Here is an 18,391-nt window from a genome sequence, read left to right as displayed (position 1 = left end):
ATGTGGGTGTATTTTACTAAATAAATGGACCGAACTGAAACATTTCAAATGCAACTTGTAATATATCAATCTCTATCTTATAATCAAGAAGGATATTTAATTATCTCATTTCAACCTTCCAACTTGTAATATAATACAATCCAATCGCTTCAAGTTATGATACAAAAACTATTCATACTTTTACCAAATAATTCTTGCTTAGGAAAAGTGTGGCGATATGCATGCAGGGATTGGAATGACCAAGCTAAGTTGTGTTAATCCCAAATCTGGTTGGTGGGTATATTTTACATTACGTAAACGGACCAAACTGAGATATATTTCAAATGTAGTTGGTAGAATGGTTACGTAACTCGATATATAAAAATAAAATAATCTATATTTAAACAAAACCCAAAAAAAAAAAAAACAAAACAAACCTTAAATATAATACTGGATTCAAGAACTGGTCAGATTCTATCTATAAAAAATACATCGAATTAAAAGATCTATGGATTAAAGGAATTTTATTCAAAGTAAAAAAAAAAAAAAAATTTAGCCCACAGATTCACATGAACTATTAATATATTCCAAACACGTGAATCAAAGCACTTTCTTCAACTCCAACTTCAAAAATGGCCTGTCTATCTCTTCTTAAAAAATTCAGTTCGACCAATGCTCTTTTAGCGGCGGTAGTGGTGGCGTTGTCTTTGTCGCTGCCCGTTGTGGGCTGCTACACTTCTATATTCGGGTTTGGGGATTCCCTAACGGACACGGGAAACTACATGGCTTCATGCTTGAAGGGAGTTGTGCAATGTGACGATGAGTATCTCAAATGTAGCGTTCCACCCTACGGAGAAACATTCTTCCACCGTCCCACCGGCCGCTGTTCCGATGGCCGTCTTATCATAGATTTCATCGGTTCGTTCCTTAATTTCTACTATGCTTAATTGACATTATTGTTTTCTAGTTAAGTTTATTTATTGTTAGGATCAACTGCTTACTGCTATGTCAAGAAGTTATAACTATTTTTTTATAGACTGTCATCACATTTTCAATGTTGGACTAGTCCTTTCCGGGCCTTTGTCTTACAATTCTCCCTTCCAACACTTGCTCATGTGAACTGGCTCTAATATTACTTGTAAGGATAGATTAAGCTTACCCCAAAACATTATAGTCAATTGAAAAGATGCAACTTTATTTCTTTATAGACAGCCATCATATATATATCTAAGTTAGAGATGGGGTACTGGACTTGAGCCCTTTATTGCTCTCTACCCATCAATTCTCCTAACCAACGATTGTTGGACTTGGACTTTGACCAGTTTCCGCTAGTCTGCTCTACATTTATCTTCCCACTTGCAGCTGAGCATTATGGGCTTCCACTTGTACCACCGTACGCCGGCGGCGAAGATATAAAACTCGGAGGAAGTGTGAACTTTGCCGTTGTTGGAGCTCCGGCCCTAGACTATACCTTCCGTGATGAACAAGGAACTCTTACTCGTAAAGACATCTCCATGAAGGCTCAACTCGATCGCTTCAAAGACTTTCTCCCATCTATCTGCAAAACCTCAAGTAATTAATCTTATATTATAACTAACTCTATTAATTGACTATAACAAAATAAATTTATTTTACATAGGGTGATGTTTCAGTGACTAATATTTCTTGCAGATTGTGAAGAAATATTTGGTAGCTCGTTAATTGTATTCGGACCTTTTGGAGGTGATGACTACTCTTCTGCCATGGCAAAGAAAGATATTAAAGAAGCACATCTCCTCCAGCCTCGAATTGTTAATGCAATTGCATCAGCCGTTGAGGTCAGCATTTCAATACTAGGAATTTAATTATGTTTTGGCTAAGGCTAAGGTTCCACTTTAAGAAAAATGTTTAATTTCCTAAAAGGAGTTATTTATAGAGTGTATATATGGTGATGCATGCAGGAACTAATTGAGCTAGGCGCTGTAAACATCATGGTACCTGGGATGATGCCAGACGGGTGTATAGCAGTTACATTAACACTTTTCTATGGTTCAAACCAGAATGCTTATGACTCAACAACTGGTTGTCTTAGTTGGCTCAACGAATTTGCACAAAATCATAATAAATTGCTTCAAAATGAGTTGAACCAGATTCGTGATCGTCATCCAAATATTTTTATTACTTATGCTGATTATTACAACGCCGCATTACAACTTTTTCAATTCCCTGCAAAATATGGTTAGTATCACTTTCTAATAACCCTTCACTCCTTAAACTATGGAATATATTTTATTTACATTATACTAAACTTCTAATCCTTCTAACAGCTTAAGGCTTTGTTTCACATGCCTAGCTAGCTGAAAGTTAAAAGCTGAATAGCTACCATAAATAAACTAACTAATTGAAATTAATGTGTTTGGTAAAATTGCCAATGACCTTGTGATCTAGTAACACGAAGTAACCCTCACATGTTATTTGGAAAAAAAATAACAAAACAAAACAAAAGACCACTATAATTTACTTTAAACATTCATAATCTCAACCAAAAAGGCCAATAGATCAGACTGCTCTCCAACTGGAATTGAATTTGGAATCTTGTATTACCAAGTCAACAGTCTAACTAGTGTGGCTAGGGATACAGTGAGCATTTTTAGTAACCAATGTTATAACATTTTTTTCTCATTACTTAAAATCCATGAAGCATTAAATTTTCTTTAATTTAATTAATAGGCTTTCATGGAAGAACACTTGATGCTTGTTGTGGGAGTGAAGGTCCATACAATGTGGACAACAGTAAAGAATGCGGTTATCCCTCTTCAAATGTGTGTGCAGATCCTTCCTCTTATATCGATTGGGATGGTCCACACTTAACAGAAGCAGCCAATAGATGGATTGCCAAGGGATTGCTAAATGGGTTATATACTAACCCAAATATTACTGCCTCATGTGTTTCTGCAACAGTAAACAGTCTTTAGAAATCGACAGATTTTTTTTAATGATTGATATTGTGAGGGTTTCTTTTAATTAGTATATGACATGTTCGTCGTGGGAAAAAGAATTTGTGTGGAATGATAGAAATTGATATTATATTGTGGTGTGATTTAATAATAAATTATTGGGTTTGAAAAGTAAATAAATGTATCTTTTTGTGTTTTACTTGTTCTGATCTTGTGCACAATCTACTACTCAAGAAAGAATTAAATTATATGTGCGGACTTTTTTGTGTTTTACTAAGATTATTGCTTATATGTTGTGTTGTGCAATACTTTATAATTTATTTGTAAATAAATATTCAATTACTTCAAAATTATCATTCAATATTGATAATCGTACAAGAAAAGAAAAAAAAAATACAAAACTTGTGTACAACATAATTTCCTTACTATAAATTCACTGCACTCTGATCTTTTAAAGTGTTAGGACGCTGGTGTGGTAAATATTCTCGGGTATACAGTTATAAGTAGATTGTAATGTAGTAGCACGGGTAGTTAGGATTGAGGATCAGAGGGTCCTAAGCTTATAAGTGTTTTAGAGATAAAGTGCTCAAAATCTCCCTCTATAAGGTGTTGGATGTGCCTTATATAGAAGGACGTACGAGGGGACACATGCCGTGTGTTCGGCATGTCAACCACGTGTCTTGCACACATCAGTCTCATGCAGGACGGGCCTTGGTTGATCCACGTGTACGGCGATTCCTGGTTGTCCATTTATTAGGGTACGGCTGGAATTAGGAGTCGATTTTGAGTCAATCCTTATGATAAAATATGCTTAGCGTTTGGGGAGTCAAGTCCGAGCCTCTAAGCTCACGAGCCAAATCCCGAGCACCGGGCACTAATCCTTAGTAGCACGAAGCCTTAGTAAAAACAACCTTAGCCCAAAATATGAATTGGTAATAGTGTCACATTACCAATAACGTTTAACGTTATATGATATAATCATAGTTATTATATTGACTAATGCTGCTTAATTGGAATGTACTGTTATGGAAGACTTTTTATTGATGCTACTAGCATAACCTTTAATTAAATTACTGTAAGAGTAGTATCCCAAAGAGTATATATGCTTATTTTGCTTGCTTTATTTTGATTTTTTTTTTTAATTTTGAATTCTTGTTATAACATGAAAACATTAAATTTCAACTAACACTAGTACAGAACAACTAATCTACTACTGTTGTAAAAGACTTTTCGCAACTGTTATACAACAGTTATTTTGTACTAGTATAATGCATAACGATTATAAATCATACCAAGAAGAATTTAGAAGAAATAAAAGAAATATTTAAATTTCAATTAAGGCACAGTGATCTTTTATATGTCAATACAAAATGAAGCTAATTTAAATTGATTAGGTCAAACAATAAAAGCTGATAATGTATAATAACGTGACGCATTCTAGTACGTATTTATTATATTTAGACTTTTTATTATTTATGTGATTCTCATTAATATGTGATATGTCCGATCAATTCAATCATGAATATTAAGTGATAATTTCAGTTTCATTTGTGAGTTGTGACATTGTTATTTTCAAATTTTGCTTCATATAGGATCTGATTTCCATGCGGTTATGCCTTCTCGTGTAGACGTGCATGTGGTCATGTCACCATTAGATATGCAAGAATGCATCACAACATGTTGAGAAATGTATCAGGGTGTAGTGCATTTGTACATTTCACCTTGGTACATTTCTGAACACATTGTGATACATTTATACATACCTAATGATGCAATCTGTACTTCTATATGAGAACAAGTCGTTAAATTTGGACCAGTACACACACACATATATATAGTTATTTTTTTATTTTGATTTAAATTCTTAATTATTACCACATAAAGTGACTCATTCTACTTAAATTCATTATCATTATCAAGTATTTAATTTCATTACTATTTTAATTTCAATATTTGAACCAAACAGCACCTTAATTAATCTTGAGATCTTCGCATCACTACATTCGTTATCATTTCGACTTTCTCCCAATTATCAATTTCTTAATGTCAACATACACAACAGAACAATTTCTTGTCGAGTGAAATTACGTATGAGAGACAAATATGTAATTTGGAAAACCTTATCCAGATAACTCCTTTACGGCATGTTTGGTTCGTGGAATAGGTCGGGAATGGAATACCATTCCCGGGAATAGACCTATTCCATTGTTTGTTTCGTCCTTTGGGAATAGCATTCCCGGGAATGACTTATTCTCTTTGCAAGGGGAATAGCCATTCCTAGGGGACCCCCTAGTATTAGCTATTCCCAAGTATTTGGGAATAGCTTTTATACTATAGTACCAAAAATACCCTTTTTATTATATTATAATCCTTATATATAATATTTGTTTATTTAAATATATATTTATTTATATATTAAAAATGTAATTAATAATAATAATAATACATTTTTTATTTAAAAAAAAACTTGTAACTAAGATCAATTAAGACTCCTTTAAATGAATGAGTTTTTGCTCTTTAAGGCTTCCTCATCTTGTTGTTAATTTCAAAAGAGAAACAATGCTTCTCTTATATAGAGGAGCTCAAATGAGCTCCTCTTCATGAGTTATCAATGTGGGATCAAAAACTTTAATTTGTGTTTTAAAAAATTATTTTATATATAATTTTGTTTTGTATTATTATTATTATTATTCCTTTTTTCTTATTATTGTTATTAATATTGTTATAATTTTTATTTTATTATTACATAATAATAATAATATCATTAATAATAACATGAATGTCCTTATTATTATTATTATTATTATTATTATTATTATTATTATTATTATTATTATTATTACATATTTTATAGGGGTATTTTCGTCTTTTAAAACATATTTCATTTCTATTCCCTAAACCAACCAAACACTGTAATATAATTCCTAAAGTCCATTCCTTCCGCGAACCAAACAATAGAATACAATTCCTATTCTATTCCTTGCCTATTCCATTCCTTATGGAATAGCATTCCTATTACCTCAAAATTCATTCCGTGAACCAAACGTGCTGTTATTGCTTTATTATTCAACATGACGTATAGAAGAGTAGAATAGATGGTCAACTGAGGAAAATAAAAAAAACAGATGCGTAATGTTTTTTTTTTTTTAAACAAACCAAACCTAGGATACGTAATATTAAAAAACAATATATTGTGATTTGATAACATAACTTAAAATAGAGAATATTTTCAAGAAGAAAAATGGTATCTAGGAAACAAAAGATCCATGGTTCCATTTATATATCCCTGAAAACATTAATGAGAAGTGAAGTTTATCGAAAAACTATTGGTCAAATTATATGATTCTACATTAAGTTTGTAAAGAAATTGTGCATTGATGTTTTAATGTAATGAGTTCGCTTATCTAATGGACGAATATTTTTAATGGATTTTCCCCTCTGAATTTGATTACCTATAATTGTTGCTCTTGTAGAGAGACGATGCATAATAAGAAAGAGATAAGTAGGAGAAGATTTTTCGATGTAAAGTAAGGATTTGAAATATAAGTTATCCAAAGTAAATTCGTTTTGGAGTGGATCTCTGGAATAAAAAAGATTTGAAATATAAATGGAATAAGGTTCAAATTAGCCACTGAAAGTAATCAGGAAGTGCAATTAGACCACTGAACTAAAAAAAAAGTGCAATTAGGTCACTGAACACTCCAAATGTATGCAATTTCACCTGATAGCAGGTTACTATCTATTTCATTAGGTTACCTGCTTACATGGACAGTGTTGTGTTGGCATTTTAAAATATTTTTAATAATAAATTATTAAAATAAAAAATTAAAATAATTCAAAAAAACTAGCGGCCACCCCCCCCCCCTCTTCCCCCTTAATATTAATAATACCCTTGCCACGAAAACCTACGGATGAATCAAATTTAATTAATTATTATTATTATTATTATTATTATTATTATTATTATTATTATTATTATTATTATTATTATTATTATTATTATTTACCGAAGGTCAACTTCTTTTCCAAAACAACCGAAAAAAAATCTTGAAGTCTGGAACACAACGTCGCCGGTCACCGCTGCCGGTCAAGCTCGCCGGGAAGATCCAGTCGCCGCAGATCTTGATCACCACCTGTTCCCCCTCGTCGTCGATGTCGTTGCTACTTTGCCTGGTGAACCAGAGTCGCCGACCAAACGCCGTTAGTAGCCAGAGATCACTACTACTATGCGTGGTAGGAAGGATAGATAAATTCGACGATGGAGGACGAGGATATAACAATAGCAGGCGGTTGTTCAACGTAGTCGGGGGCCACCGAGACTTTTTTTTTAAAAAAAATTTTAATTTTTAAATTTATAATTTATATTTTTAAAGTTTATTGTTAAAAATTATTTTAAAATGTCAACTCACCGTACACGTAAGCAAGTAACTTGATAAAATGGATGGTAACCTGCTATCAGGTGAAATTGCATATATTTGGAATGTTCAATGGCCTAGTTGCACTTTTTTTTTTTTTTTTTTTTTTTTTGGCCTANAAAAAAAGTGCAATTAGGTCACTGAACACTCCAAATGTATGCAATTTCACCTGATAGCAGGTTACTATCTATTTCATTAGGTTACCTGCTTACATGGACAGTGTTGTGTTGGCATTTTAAAATATTTTTAATAATAAATTATTAAAATAAAAAATTAAAATAATTCAAAAAAACTAGCGGCCCCCCCCCCCCCCTCTTCCCCCTTAATATTAATAATACCCTTGCCACGAAAACCTACGGATGAATCAAATTTAATTAATTATTATTATTATTATTATTATTATTATTATTATTATTATTATTATTATTATTATTATTATTATTATTATTATTTACCGAAGGTCAACTTCTTTTCCAAAACAACCGAAAAAAAATCTTGAAGTCTGGAACACAACGTCGCCGGTCACCGCTGCCGGTCAAGCTCGCCGGGAAGATCCAGTCGCCGCAGATCTTGATCACCACCTGTTCCCCCTCGTCGTCGATGTCGTTGCTACTTTGCCTGGTGAACCAGAGTCGCCGACCAAACGCCGTTAGTAGCCAGAGATCACTACTACTATGCGTGGTAGGAAGGATAGATAAATTCGACGATGGAGGACGAGGATATAACAATAGCAGGCGGTTGTTCAACGTAGTCGGGGGCCACCGAGACTTTTTTTTTAAAAAAAATTTTAATTTTTAAATTTATAATTTATATTTTTAAAGTTTATTGTTAAAAATTATTTTAAAATGTCAACTCACCGTACACGTAAGCAAGTAACTTGATAAAATGGATGGTAACCTGCTATCAGGTGAAATTGCATATATTTGGAATGTTCAATGGCCTAGTTGCACTTTTTTTTTTTTTTTTTTTTTTTGTTGGCCTAATTGCACTTCTAGGTTACGTGGCCAATTTGAGCCTTATTCCAATATAAATTATTCAAAGTAAATTTGTTTCGGAGTGGATCTCTGGAACGAAGGTAGTCTTCTTTTTAGGAGCGGATCTCTAAGGCAAATGTTGCCTTTTTGTGAGTCATAGAAGATCTAAGAGATGAAGGCTCTTTTATCTTAGAGCATATATCTTTGAGACAAAGGTCGTCCCTTTGTCTTAGATATCTATGATAATTAAAGTTCCTTCATCTCAAACGAAGATATTCTTTGTCTAAGATGAAGACATGAGAATAATAGTTATGGTAATTATCTTATTATTGATCAATTCATTATGTTTGAAGTACATACAGATATGTATTTATAAGGATATAAGGAGTCTAATAAGGATAGAAATGATAAATGATAATATTCCTAGATAGAGGGAGAATGCATGAATTTCTTTTTTTTTTTTTTTTTGAAAACTGCATGAATTTCTAATATTTCTAGAATACAGAGTCCTAATGCACCCCTTCAAGCATAAGGTTCTCCCGAGAGAATATTGAGCTTGTCCCTTAGATCATTTAGCCTCGTTCTTGTTAATGCCTTGCTGAACATGCATGCCGTAGTTGTTTTTTTTTTTTTTTGTTTTTTTTGTTTTTTTAGAGATTTAGTTTCTTTGTAGTTCCTTTGATGCTACTTTATCACGAACAAAATAAAAAATCCTAACGGACCAAATTTTCGGCTACAGGATTGGCTACAACGGAACCTCATCTGATCTGGAGCATAGCTACAACAGAGCACTTATCCACAGCGTAGCTACAACGGAACACTCATTCGGAGTGTAGCTACAATGGAATACTCATCCGGAGCGTAGCTACAACGAAACACTCATCCAAAGCATAGTTACAAAGAAAAAATCATTCAAAGCACAGTTACAACATAACACTCATTCAAAATAACAGTAGGAAAAAAATGGAAATAACTCTTGTTAAAATATTATTATTAGTCATTATTAATATGAAATAGTTATTATATTATTATTAATTATTAGTATGAAATGATTAGTATATTATTATTATTGTTATTATTATTAAATTTACGAGCATTTTTATTATTAGTACAAAATTATTATTATATTATAATTATTAAATTATAGTTAATATGTATTATTTATTGTCGTGCATTTACCGCATTACTAATAAATAGTGTAACATGAAAATTATTTTTATTAATATTAACTAATATTTAATAAATAAATATAATAATTAATAATATTTAAGAAATAAATAGGGAAAGAAGGCAATCCGATTGCCTTCTTTTTTAGGAATTGAGAGGGAAAAGAAAGCAATGACGACATTGCCTTCTTTTGAATTAAAAAGAAAAAGAAAAGAAAAAATAATGGATAGTGAAAGAAAGGCAATGGGATTGCCATTTTATGGAAATTCGGCAATCTCATAGGTACTTTACATAAAATAGTCTAGGGTTTCAAAATTGCAAACATTTATCTTGTACCCTCAAAATCCACACATTTTAGGTAATGGCTCTAGTTTTAGGGTTTTTTTTTTTTTTTTTCCTCTAAATAGCCCAATGGGCTACCCGTTAGGCCAACCCGCCAACACTATAAGGTCGGCCCAATTAGCTCGATTAATTTATTGGGCTAATTTTTTCGGTTTTAATCTTGTAATTTTTCGAGCTTAACGGTCAACCCATCGGGTTCGGACATGATTGACATTCCTACTTTTAAGGAGTCAAGGTGAAGACCGATCTATGTTGCCAACGCTACACCGGACATCGTAGATAGCCCGACCGTCAAGAAGGTAAGAGAGATCCTTAAGCTCGGTTAGAGTTAAAAGGAGTCGATAGATTTCAATGTTCTGACTATTCAAAAACACATGTTTCCCGCTTGAGAGAGTAAGGGCTCAAATGTAGGGGGAAGGACCCTCAGAGGCTCGAGGGGCCGAAAGGCCAGAAGGGTTGGAGTTCTGTGACTTATTATCCGTCGCGAATTTTCATTGCAATTCATAAATGTTCTTTGTAGTGTTGGTAGTAGCAATTCTTGTTGCTTTCTAGTGGGCTTAGTTGAAAGGGCAATGCAAAATTTGGGTTCAAAGTAACTCTCTTGAGGCTGCTAACTGGATTAACAATGGAATTGAACCACTTTACTTGGTGGAAGACATTGCAATATAACTAAGTCACAAAAGATGCCCTAAGGAAACGATGTGCCTGGACAAGATCGGTATACTGTGTCGCTCTTTTAGAGCTGAAAACATGTATTAGCTAACTTTGGGTTCTCCCTCCCCTAGCATCCCAAAAAATAATATTTATATCAATTAGTCATATCTTCAAGTAATCATTCAATAATTGAATTAGTTGGCGTATCATTTGACATTTTTTGACATGTGGTACTTATGAATAATAAATAAATAAATAAATATTCTAGTTCAAATTCTCAATGGAGAAGGATCTTAACATAAAAATTATATATATAAAAAAATCAAACCCTAAAACGCATCTTATGATTTACCTTCTCTCAAAATCTCCAAAGTAGAAGTGAGGAACCCTCGGATTTATCATTTAAACATATATTATCATCATTCAAACTATCCACCATAGCAAACTACACTTATCTCTACGATAATCTTACAACAGTTGATAACTGTAAACTGCCAATCACAATTGAATTCACATATTTGCATATGTTCTTCGTCTAAGTTGAAGGTGTTTTTTCGTCTCATAATAGATCTCCATGCATATCTCTAAGACGAAAGCAACATTTGTGTATGTTGAACTTAATAAGAACAAGAAATAATAACAACGACAGAAAGAAAGTGGCCTGGTGAATATAAGATAGACAAGATTTATGGTGTTCGGCAATGTGGCTACATCCAATGGAATAAAGCTATTATTTTATTATTTGTGATGGTGATTCAACACCCAGAGATACAATCAATCGCTACTACAGAAGTAACATATAACATTACATATATCATGTCAGTTTTTAGTAAATCGACGTCAAAACATTAAATTAATTTATAATTTTTAAAAAAAATTTAACGTCAATATTTTTTTTAATCAAAATTGAAATTGCATATCACGTTTCTAAAAAAAAAATTTAAAACATTTAATCTACGATGTTGGTTTATGCTTAGTTTTATTTAATACGGAGTATATGTTTACAACGTGGATTTTGAGAGAAACTCAGCAGTATCGGTATGAATCTCTAGAAAGAAGGTGGCCTTGTTTTGTGGAGATCCTAGAGATGAATTGAAGGCTCTGATCTTTTGTCTCGGAGCAGATCTCATCTATTAGACAATCCTTTGTCTCCGTTGACTCTAACTAATTAACACTAATTAACAGAGAAATTAATTTTTTTTAAAATTTGAATGTTGTGTTAGCATATTAATTTAACGGTCCTAGCTTAGTTGGTTAAAATGAAGTAAAATTTCTGTCGTGTATCTTGATTTATTGAAAGGAAATGAAAATAAAGTAACAAAAATTGTATCAACATTTTTTTTTAATTGAATCAAAATATGTCATGTAAGCATAGAGTAGATAATGTAGTAGAAATTTAAAGCATATGGGTTACACTTCTTTTTCTTTTTCTTTTTTAACGTGGAGAGGTGAATTGCACTTTATTTAAGCTCAACAACCTTATAAATGGCCTAATTAGATCTGATCTATTAGACGATCCTTTGTCTCCGTTGACTCTAACTAAGATCTTAATTTAAATGAGACGTGGTAGTATATGGTGGTGGTCCCACTGCTAGTCAAATCTAATTCAGAAGAAGATTTAAGAGAGATCAAGTAAAGTGATAGAAATAATGGTAATAATTGAACACTAATTAACACAGAAAAATTAATATTTTAAATTTGAATGTTGTGTTAGCATATTTAACGGTAGTCGCTTAGTTGGTTTGAATAGAGTAAAACTGTCCTCATGTGTTTTGATTTTATTGGAGGGAGAAGAAAATAAAATAAGCAAATCAGTGAAACCACCCTTATCATTACGATAATAAATTACCACAGTTGACAACCTTCGTTCATTGCCGTCAACAATCAATCACAATTGAATTCACATATTTGCATATGTTCTTCGTCTAAGTTGAAGTTGTTTTTTCGTCTCATACTAGATCTCCATGCATATCTCTTAGACGAAAGCAACATTTGTCTAAGATTAATAACACTAGTACAAAACTGCATATCTGTTACTGTTGTAAAAGACTTTTTGCTACCGTTGTACAATAGTAGCAGATGGGAGAGTCACTAAATGTCGTTGACTTTTCGCTACTGTTGCACAATGGTAACGGAAAGTCTAATCATCCGCTACCGTTCCTAACTAAAAACGGTAGCGAATTAGTATTTTTAAACAAAAATAAATTAATCATCCGCTACCGTTCCTAATTAGGACACTAGCGGATTATTATTGTAATTTTTTTAATATTCACTTTCCACTACTGTTTGATGAGCACAAATGATGAGTGTAAAAGAAGGGTGTAATGTCGTTCCGCTGAGGATTGGTGTTATGGCACGAAACTGTGTGAATTACCAGGCACTAGAGTATATGAATTTATAGAATCCAAGTAACAGAGACTGAATGATGTGGAATAAAGGAAAGCAATTAATTAAGGTGAAAACTATATGATAAAAGGTATGGGCCAGATTAGGGGGATTGTAATCTTGATGTTCCAACCAACTCAGGATTAGGGAAAGAACAATTAACCAAGGAATATATGGGCAATGCACAAAAGAATTCTACTCAGCTACTTTCGTAATCAATAAGAGAATTAGGCTAAGATTGCCCCACTGTCGTGATGCATCAATCATAACCTTAAGCACCTAAGCATTGTAAGCCCCCAAAATTACCTCTACTTTCATAGCAGGAAAATTAGGTTGAAATTGGTAAGGCTCGAGGTCTCCACCCAACTATCGTTGTGATGAATCCCTCTCCTAAACTAGCAATTAATTCTGGCCACAAACCAATAACTAGTGCAAAAAAATCCCCAAATCATCATAAACCCTAGGCAAAAGATTCAATCCCTTTATGCAATTAATCATAAACCGAACATCAAGATTAACAATGAACCCCTAATCCAAACCCATAAGCGAATTACTCCCTCATGATGGGAGTAAACACAACAAAGCAAGAATTAAAGATAAACATTGCAAGAAATATAAAGGGAAGAGAAACTTAACTGATAAAGAACAAATCCAATCTTCAATCTTTGATTCCAAGCTTGAAATAAAATAATCTAATGTGAAACTAATCTAAACTATGCTAGAGAAATATAAAGAGAGAATAAACTAAAACTAACTAGGGTTTTTAAACTCTGTAAGGGAACCTTGCTTTAATTGTAGAGAATATGTCAAATATATAGGAGGTAGATGGGCCTTGGCCCATTAGGCATCTTCCAATTCTTTTCCAACTTGTATTCTTCCTTGTAATTCCCTTTTCTTCCAGAACTTGTCCAAAATGTTCCAATATTCTTCCTTTGTTGTTCCTTGTAGATAATTCAGCACTTGGACAATATAACACACAAACAGTTTCCAATTTCACTAGGATACATAAAATAACCTTCAAAACAACTAGAATAAGGGGTGAATAATTGTACAAAATAGCAGATATCACTGTTCTTCAACAAGAACAGTAGCGGATTCATTTTATTTAAAACAAAAAAAAAAAAAAAAACCTACAATTCACACACAAACATTAATTGAAATTACAGTACTTCAAAGCTTAAAAAACAATCGAAGCTACAAAAGAGAAGAATGAATTCTTTCAATTCTTCTCCCTCTTCTTCATAATCGATATGTACACAGAACCTTTCGTATCTACTGGATTTCGTAACAATTTAGTCCTGTAACTATACAATTTTTTTAAAAAAATTACGTTTTTCCAGCGACATTTGACCAGTGATTTGGCATAGGACTAAATTGCATAGTTACGGGACTAAATTGTTAGTTTTTAAAATCGAGTACTGAAATTAATAAGACCTCAATAGTCACAGGACCAAAAGTGTAATTTTTCTTACATATACAATATAATATGTACGTAGCAGCATATCTACTATTTTTGGTTCACATTCGATACCAACTACCAAATACCAATATTTAAGAAACAACTGCACTATAAATATCCATTGCTCACTGCACTGATAAGCTCACTCAGACTTTTAAAAAAAAAAATGTCATTTCCTATAGTGGCCTGCGGTCTTCTACTAACGGCGTTGGCTTCTTCACAATTTGTTGATGGATGCTACACTTCCATTTTCGGTTTTGGCGATTCCATCACCGACACCGGAAACTATATTTCTTTAATCTCCAAGGGTCTTTTACCACTTGATGAGATTCCCAATTGCAGCGTTCCTCCCTATGGGGAAACATTCTTCCACCATCCCACCGGCCGCTGCTCCGACGGCAAACTTATCATAGATTTCATTGGTTCATATATACTCTCTTCTTTTTAATCTAATCTGTCGCCAATCATTTATACGTTTTGATGTTTTAGCTCAATTAATTTCCACTTGCAGCGGAGCACTATGGGCTTCCACTTACGCCGCCGTATATGGGTGGCGAAAATGCGAATCGTGAAGGAGGTGTGAACTTCGCGGTGATTGGAGCTACAGCTCTGAGTGATGATGTCCTTGAGGCAAAATGGAGTTACTCTCGCGACAATATTTCCATGATGGCTCAGATCAACATGTTCAAAACATATCTCCCATCTATCTGCAAAACCTCAAGTAACTTTAAGTGTACTGGATGATATGTGTTTATCTCACCTTTAATTCCCAGCCTTGAAAGACTAATATTTTTCTTGCAGGTTGTGGCGAAATACTCGACAAGTCATTAATAGTTTTTGGGTCTTTTGGAAGCAACGATTATGCTTCTACCATTTTGATGAAGAAGGTTGAGGATGCTTACCGCCTCCAGCCTCTGGTTATTAACGCTGTTGGATCTGCAATTGAGGTCAGCCTTGTACTATTAGGAACTTAAAGAGGGTTTAGTAGGTGATATATATATAGATTTCTATTCAAATGTGACCGGGCCTTCACGTGCGGCCTTGCGGTTTACACCACTCAATGTTACGAAATGCACCACAATGAAAATGCATAAAAACGCCTCATACTCCATGTTTCTAATTGCATTTCTGAATACTGTGGGCTGTATTCTTGCATATCTAGTGGTGTGTTTTTGGTGATGTGTACCTAATAATGCATATTTGTGTGGTGCATTTCTTAATTTTGCTTAGGTGCATTTCTTAACATTGAGTGGTGTAAACCGCACGGCCGCATGGGAAGCGCATCCACACCTGAACATGACCATATATATGTGTGTGTGTATTAAAAATGCAAGTAAAATGTATTTAAAGTGTAACAACTAATGTATACTGAGTATCAATATTAAGTGCACCTAACGTTATCACTAGTTGCACCAGACGTTATCGTTAAGTGCACCAATGTTAAACAGTTAAATTACTTACACTTTTAAATGAAAGTGATTGCACTCTTAAGTGATTTTTATTTGCACTTTTTACCTGAACACTTGCACTAGTTACTTGCACTTTTAACACATGTTATTTACACAAAAGTTCGAGTTATTTACGAAAATATCGTCCCGTATTTTTTTAAAAGAAATTAAATCCGATCCATTAAATCTAGACACGTGCATGGCTGCAATTAGTTCTCAGTTCTTTCCTAGGCATTCATTCTCACCTAAACGCGCCCATATATTTTATTCAATTTTTACTTGCATAGAGTTTTCAATTCAAATACGTTATGCTCTTTGCTTTTAGGCTATTTTTGAAGATTTTCCGATCATTTTTCATCATTCTTCTTTTGATTTTTTTCGACGCTAGTTGTGAATGCTTAGCTTGGTTTCATGTTTTTTTCTTTTTTTGTTTTTTTGTTTTTTTTTTGTTTTTTGTTTTTGGTTCATTAGAATATGCTTTCGATTAAATTTTTTTGATACAAATGTGATTTTAGGAGGGAGTGTATCGTAGACTGTTGAGCAATGTATTGGGCGCTAGGTATACTTTTGGTGGAGCATCAATAATTTAAATAAGTCACATGAGCATTGAATAAGAAATATTAAATCTTGAGTTAAAAAGAAGGATATCAAAAGTAGTCAAATCCATTCATGCCTTTTAAATATTGTCATGTTTTATTTATATTTTGATAAGGAAAGCATGTTTTAGCTTAATTATGCTTGGCTAATTGGTGAAAGTTTTAGAACTTTTATGGACAGTGACAATTAAATTTATCAATTATTTATGCACATATTGATAAATATTTTACGGATGAAAAGAATAAAATATAATATTTGTGGTGATGATGCATGCCATGCAGGAACTAATTAAGCTAGGTGTTGTAAACCTCGTGGTGCCTGGGATGTTGCCAGCTGGGTGCTTAGGAGATTGTTTAGCAGTTTATTATGGTTCAAATGAGGAAGATTACGATCCCATTACTGGTTGTCTCACTTGGCTCAACGAATTTACACAAAAACATAATGAATTGCTTCAAAAAGAATTGACTCGGATTCAAAAACATTATCCTAATGTTTTTATTACTTATGCTGATTATTACAATGCTGGGTTAGAACTTTTTATCTCTCCCAACAAATATGGTAAGTACCACTCCTCAACGACTCTTCAATTCAAAATTATGGAGTATAATATATTTAAATTTTTTTTTTAAAAAATAAAACATTATACTAAACATTTACTTCCAGAAAATTCAAGATTTTTTAACTACTAGAAAGTGGTTTGAATTAACCTAGTTTTCTGACCAATTTGGAGGATTAAATAACTGGTTGCTATAATCAAAGTCATCAAAAAAGAAAACTTAACATGTTAGATCATCCTTCTTGTTTTTATTAGAGTAATACTAGATTTTTTAACATATTAATTAATCAATAATTCATAAAAATAAATAGTGTTTCTTTTTCAATTCAGAAGTGATTACTAAGAAGTTATATTTGTGTAGCATTTTTATTTTTTTTAGTCCATCTACAAAATACAAATATTATCTACATTCCAAAAACAAATATTATTATATTTTTATATATCAATCATTATTATACCATGGATCATGGTCTATCTTGTAATATAGATCTTTGACATTGAATGTTCGACCATATATTTTCTAAAAATTCATTTTTAAGTATACGTACTATCAAAACATAAACATTCAATACATTAAAATGAACATTCAGCATATTAAAAATAAACATTTATATGTAATATGATATGATCTACATTACACTATACACTATGCATGTTGCATAGAATAATTTGCCTATTTTTATCTTTCCGATCTTTACATTTAAACTATTCCAATAAATACTCGATATTTATTAGTGGGCCAGAGTTATCATGTACTGCATGTTACCCTAAAGTATTATATACTTTGTTTTTATTCTCTATTAATAACCACCTTATCTGACTAGCTAGTACGCACAAAATTTGGCATAAAGAATGGATCTAACTCCCACCCCCCCAAATAAAGTCAACATATATGATAGGTTTTAAAATCAATGTAAAAGTTGTCATTCATTATTTTATTTTGTTTTATATAGGTTTTAATAAAGAAACTCGACTTATTTCTTGTTGCGGAAGTGGAGGTCCATACAACTCGTACGTGGACGACACAAAATGTGGCTATCCATTCTCGCATGCCTGCGATGACCCTTCATCTTATATCGAATGGGATGGTGCACACTTAACACAGGCAGCAAATGAATGGATTGCCAAGGGTTTGCTAAGTGGGTTATATACTTCCCCAAATATTACTACCTCATGTGTTTCTTCTGCAAATGGGGATGGCGTTTATGTCTATTGAATAACTACTTCACCCACCATTACTATATATATAATCTTGTTGGGGAATTTTGATTGTTTTTGGACATTGGAGTGATAACATTATTGGCTATTAATCTATTATGTTGTGATAGGATTTTGGGGGAAATGAAATTTCTAGTCTTATGATTTACTAGGATTGTTATTTATAAATTGTGTTGTAGAACACATTGTAATTTAATTGTTTAATTCAACATTTCATATTTAACTATTTACGAATCTATTTGGAAACACAGAAAATTTCTT

The 18,391-nt window shown here is 32.7% G+C and overlaps 2 protein-coding genes across 3 annotated transcripts; both read left to right on the top strand.

Moving 5' to 3' along the window:
• The first annotated feature begins 468 nt into the window (after nt 1-468).
• On the top strand, nt 469-3,121 carry LOC116031966 (sinapine esterase-like). 2 transcript variants are annotated; one of them, XM_031274343.1, is made up of 5 exons: nt 469-897; nt 1,342-1,551; nt 1,651-1,796; nt 1,920-2,196; nt 2,689-3,121. In XM_031274343.1, the coding sequence occupies exons 1-5, from the start codon at nt 612-614 to the stop codon at nt 2,931-2,933; spliced, it is 1,164 nt and encodes a 387-aa protein (XP_031130203.1). In that variant the 5' UTR covers nt 469-611; the 3' UTR covers nt 2,934-3,121. The 2 variants fall into 2 exon arrangements, with proteins under 2 accessions (XP_031130203.1, XP_031130204.1); XM_031274344.1 differs by lacking the exon at nt 1,920-2,196.
• An 11,356-nt stretch (nt 3,122-14,477) lies between these two features.
• LOC116032299 (GDSL esterase/lipase At1g28610-like) lies at nt 14,478-18,185 on the top strand. Its single transcript, XM_031274798.1, has 5 exons — nt 14,478-14,733; nt 14,823-15,032; nt 15,113-15,258; nt 16,638-16,914; nt 17,866-18,185. Exons 1-5 carry the CDS (start codon nt 14,478-14,480, stop codon nt 18,126-18,128), a joined length of 1,152 nt encoding a protein of 383 aa, XP_031130658.1. The 3' UTR covers nt 18,129-18,185.
• The last annotated feature ends 206 nt before the right edge of the window (nt 18,186-18,391 follow it).

Source organism: Ipomoea triloba, chromosome 10 (genome assembly GCF_003576645.1).
Source record: "Ipomoea triloba cultivar NCNSP0323 chromosome 10, ASM357664v1".
Taxonomy (NCBI): Eukaryota; Viridiplantae; Streptophyta; class Magnoliopsida; order Solanales; family Convolvulaceae; genus Ipomoea; species Ipomoea triloba.
Note: the sequence above shows the minus strand (reverse complement) of the source record. Positions and strands in the feature narration are given on the sequence as shown.

Bases quoted from the DNA above. Each gene is read 5' to 3' on its own strand.
- LOC116032299 (XM_031274798.1), top strand. From the start codon at position 14,478: ATGTCATTTCCTATAGTGGCCTGCGGTCTTCTACTAACGGCGTTGGCT. The intron at 15,033-15,112 runs GTAACTTTAAGT...TTTTTCTTGCAG, and splicing joins ATCTATCTGCAAAACCTCAA to GTTGTGGCGAAATACTCGAC. The intron at 15,259-16,637 runs GTCAGCCTTGTA...CATGCCATGCAG, and splicing joins CTGTTGGATCTGCAATTGAG to GAACTAATTAAGCTAGGTGT.
- LOC116031966 (XM_031274343.1), top strand. From the start codon at position 612: ATGGCCTGTCTATCTCTTCTTAAAAAATTCAGTTCGACCAATGCTCTT. The intron at 1,797-1,919 runs GTCAGCATTTCA...TGATGCATGCAG, and splicing joins CAATTGCATCAGCCGTTGAG to GAACTAATTGAGCTAGGCGC. The intron at 2,197-2,688 runs GTTAGTATCACT...TTTAATTAATAG, and splicing joins TCAATTCCCTGCAAAATATG to GCTTTCATGGAAGAACACTT.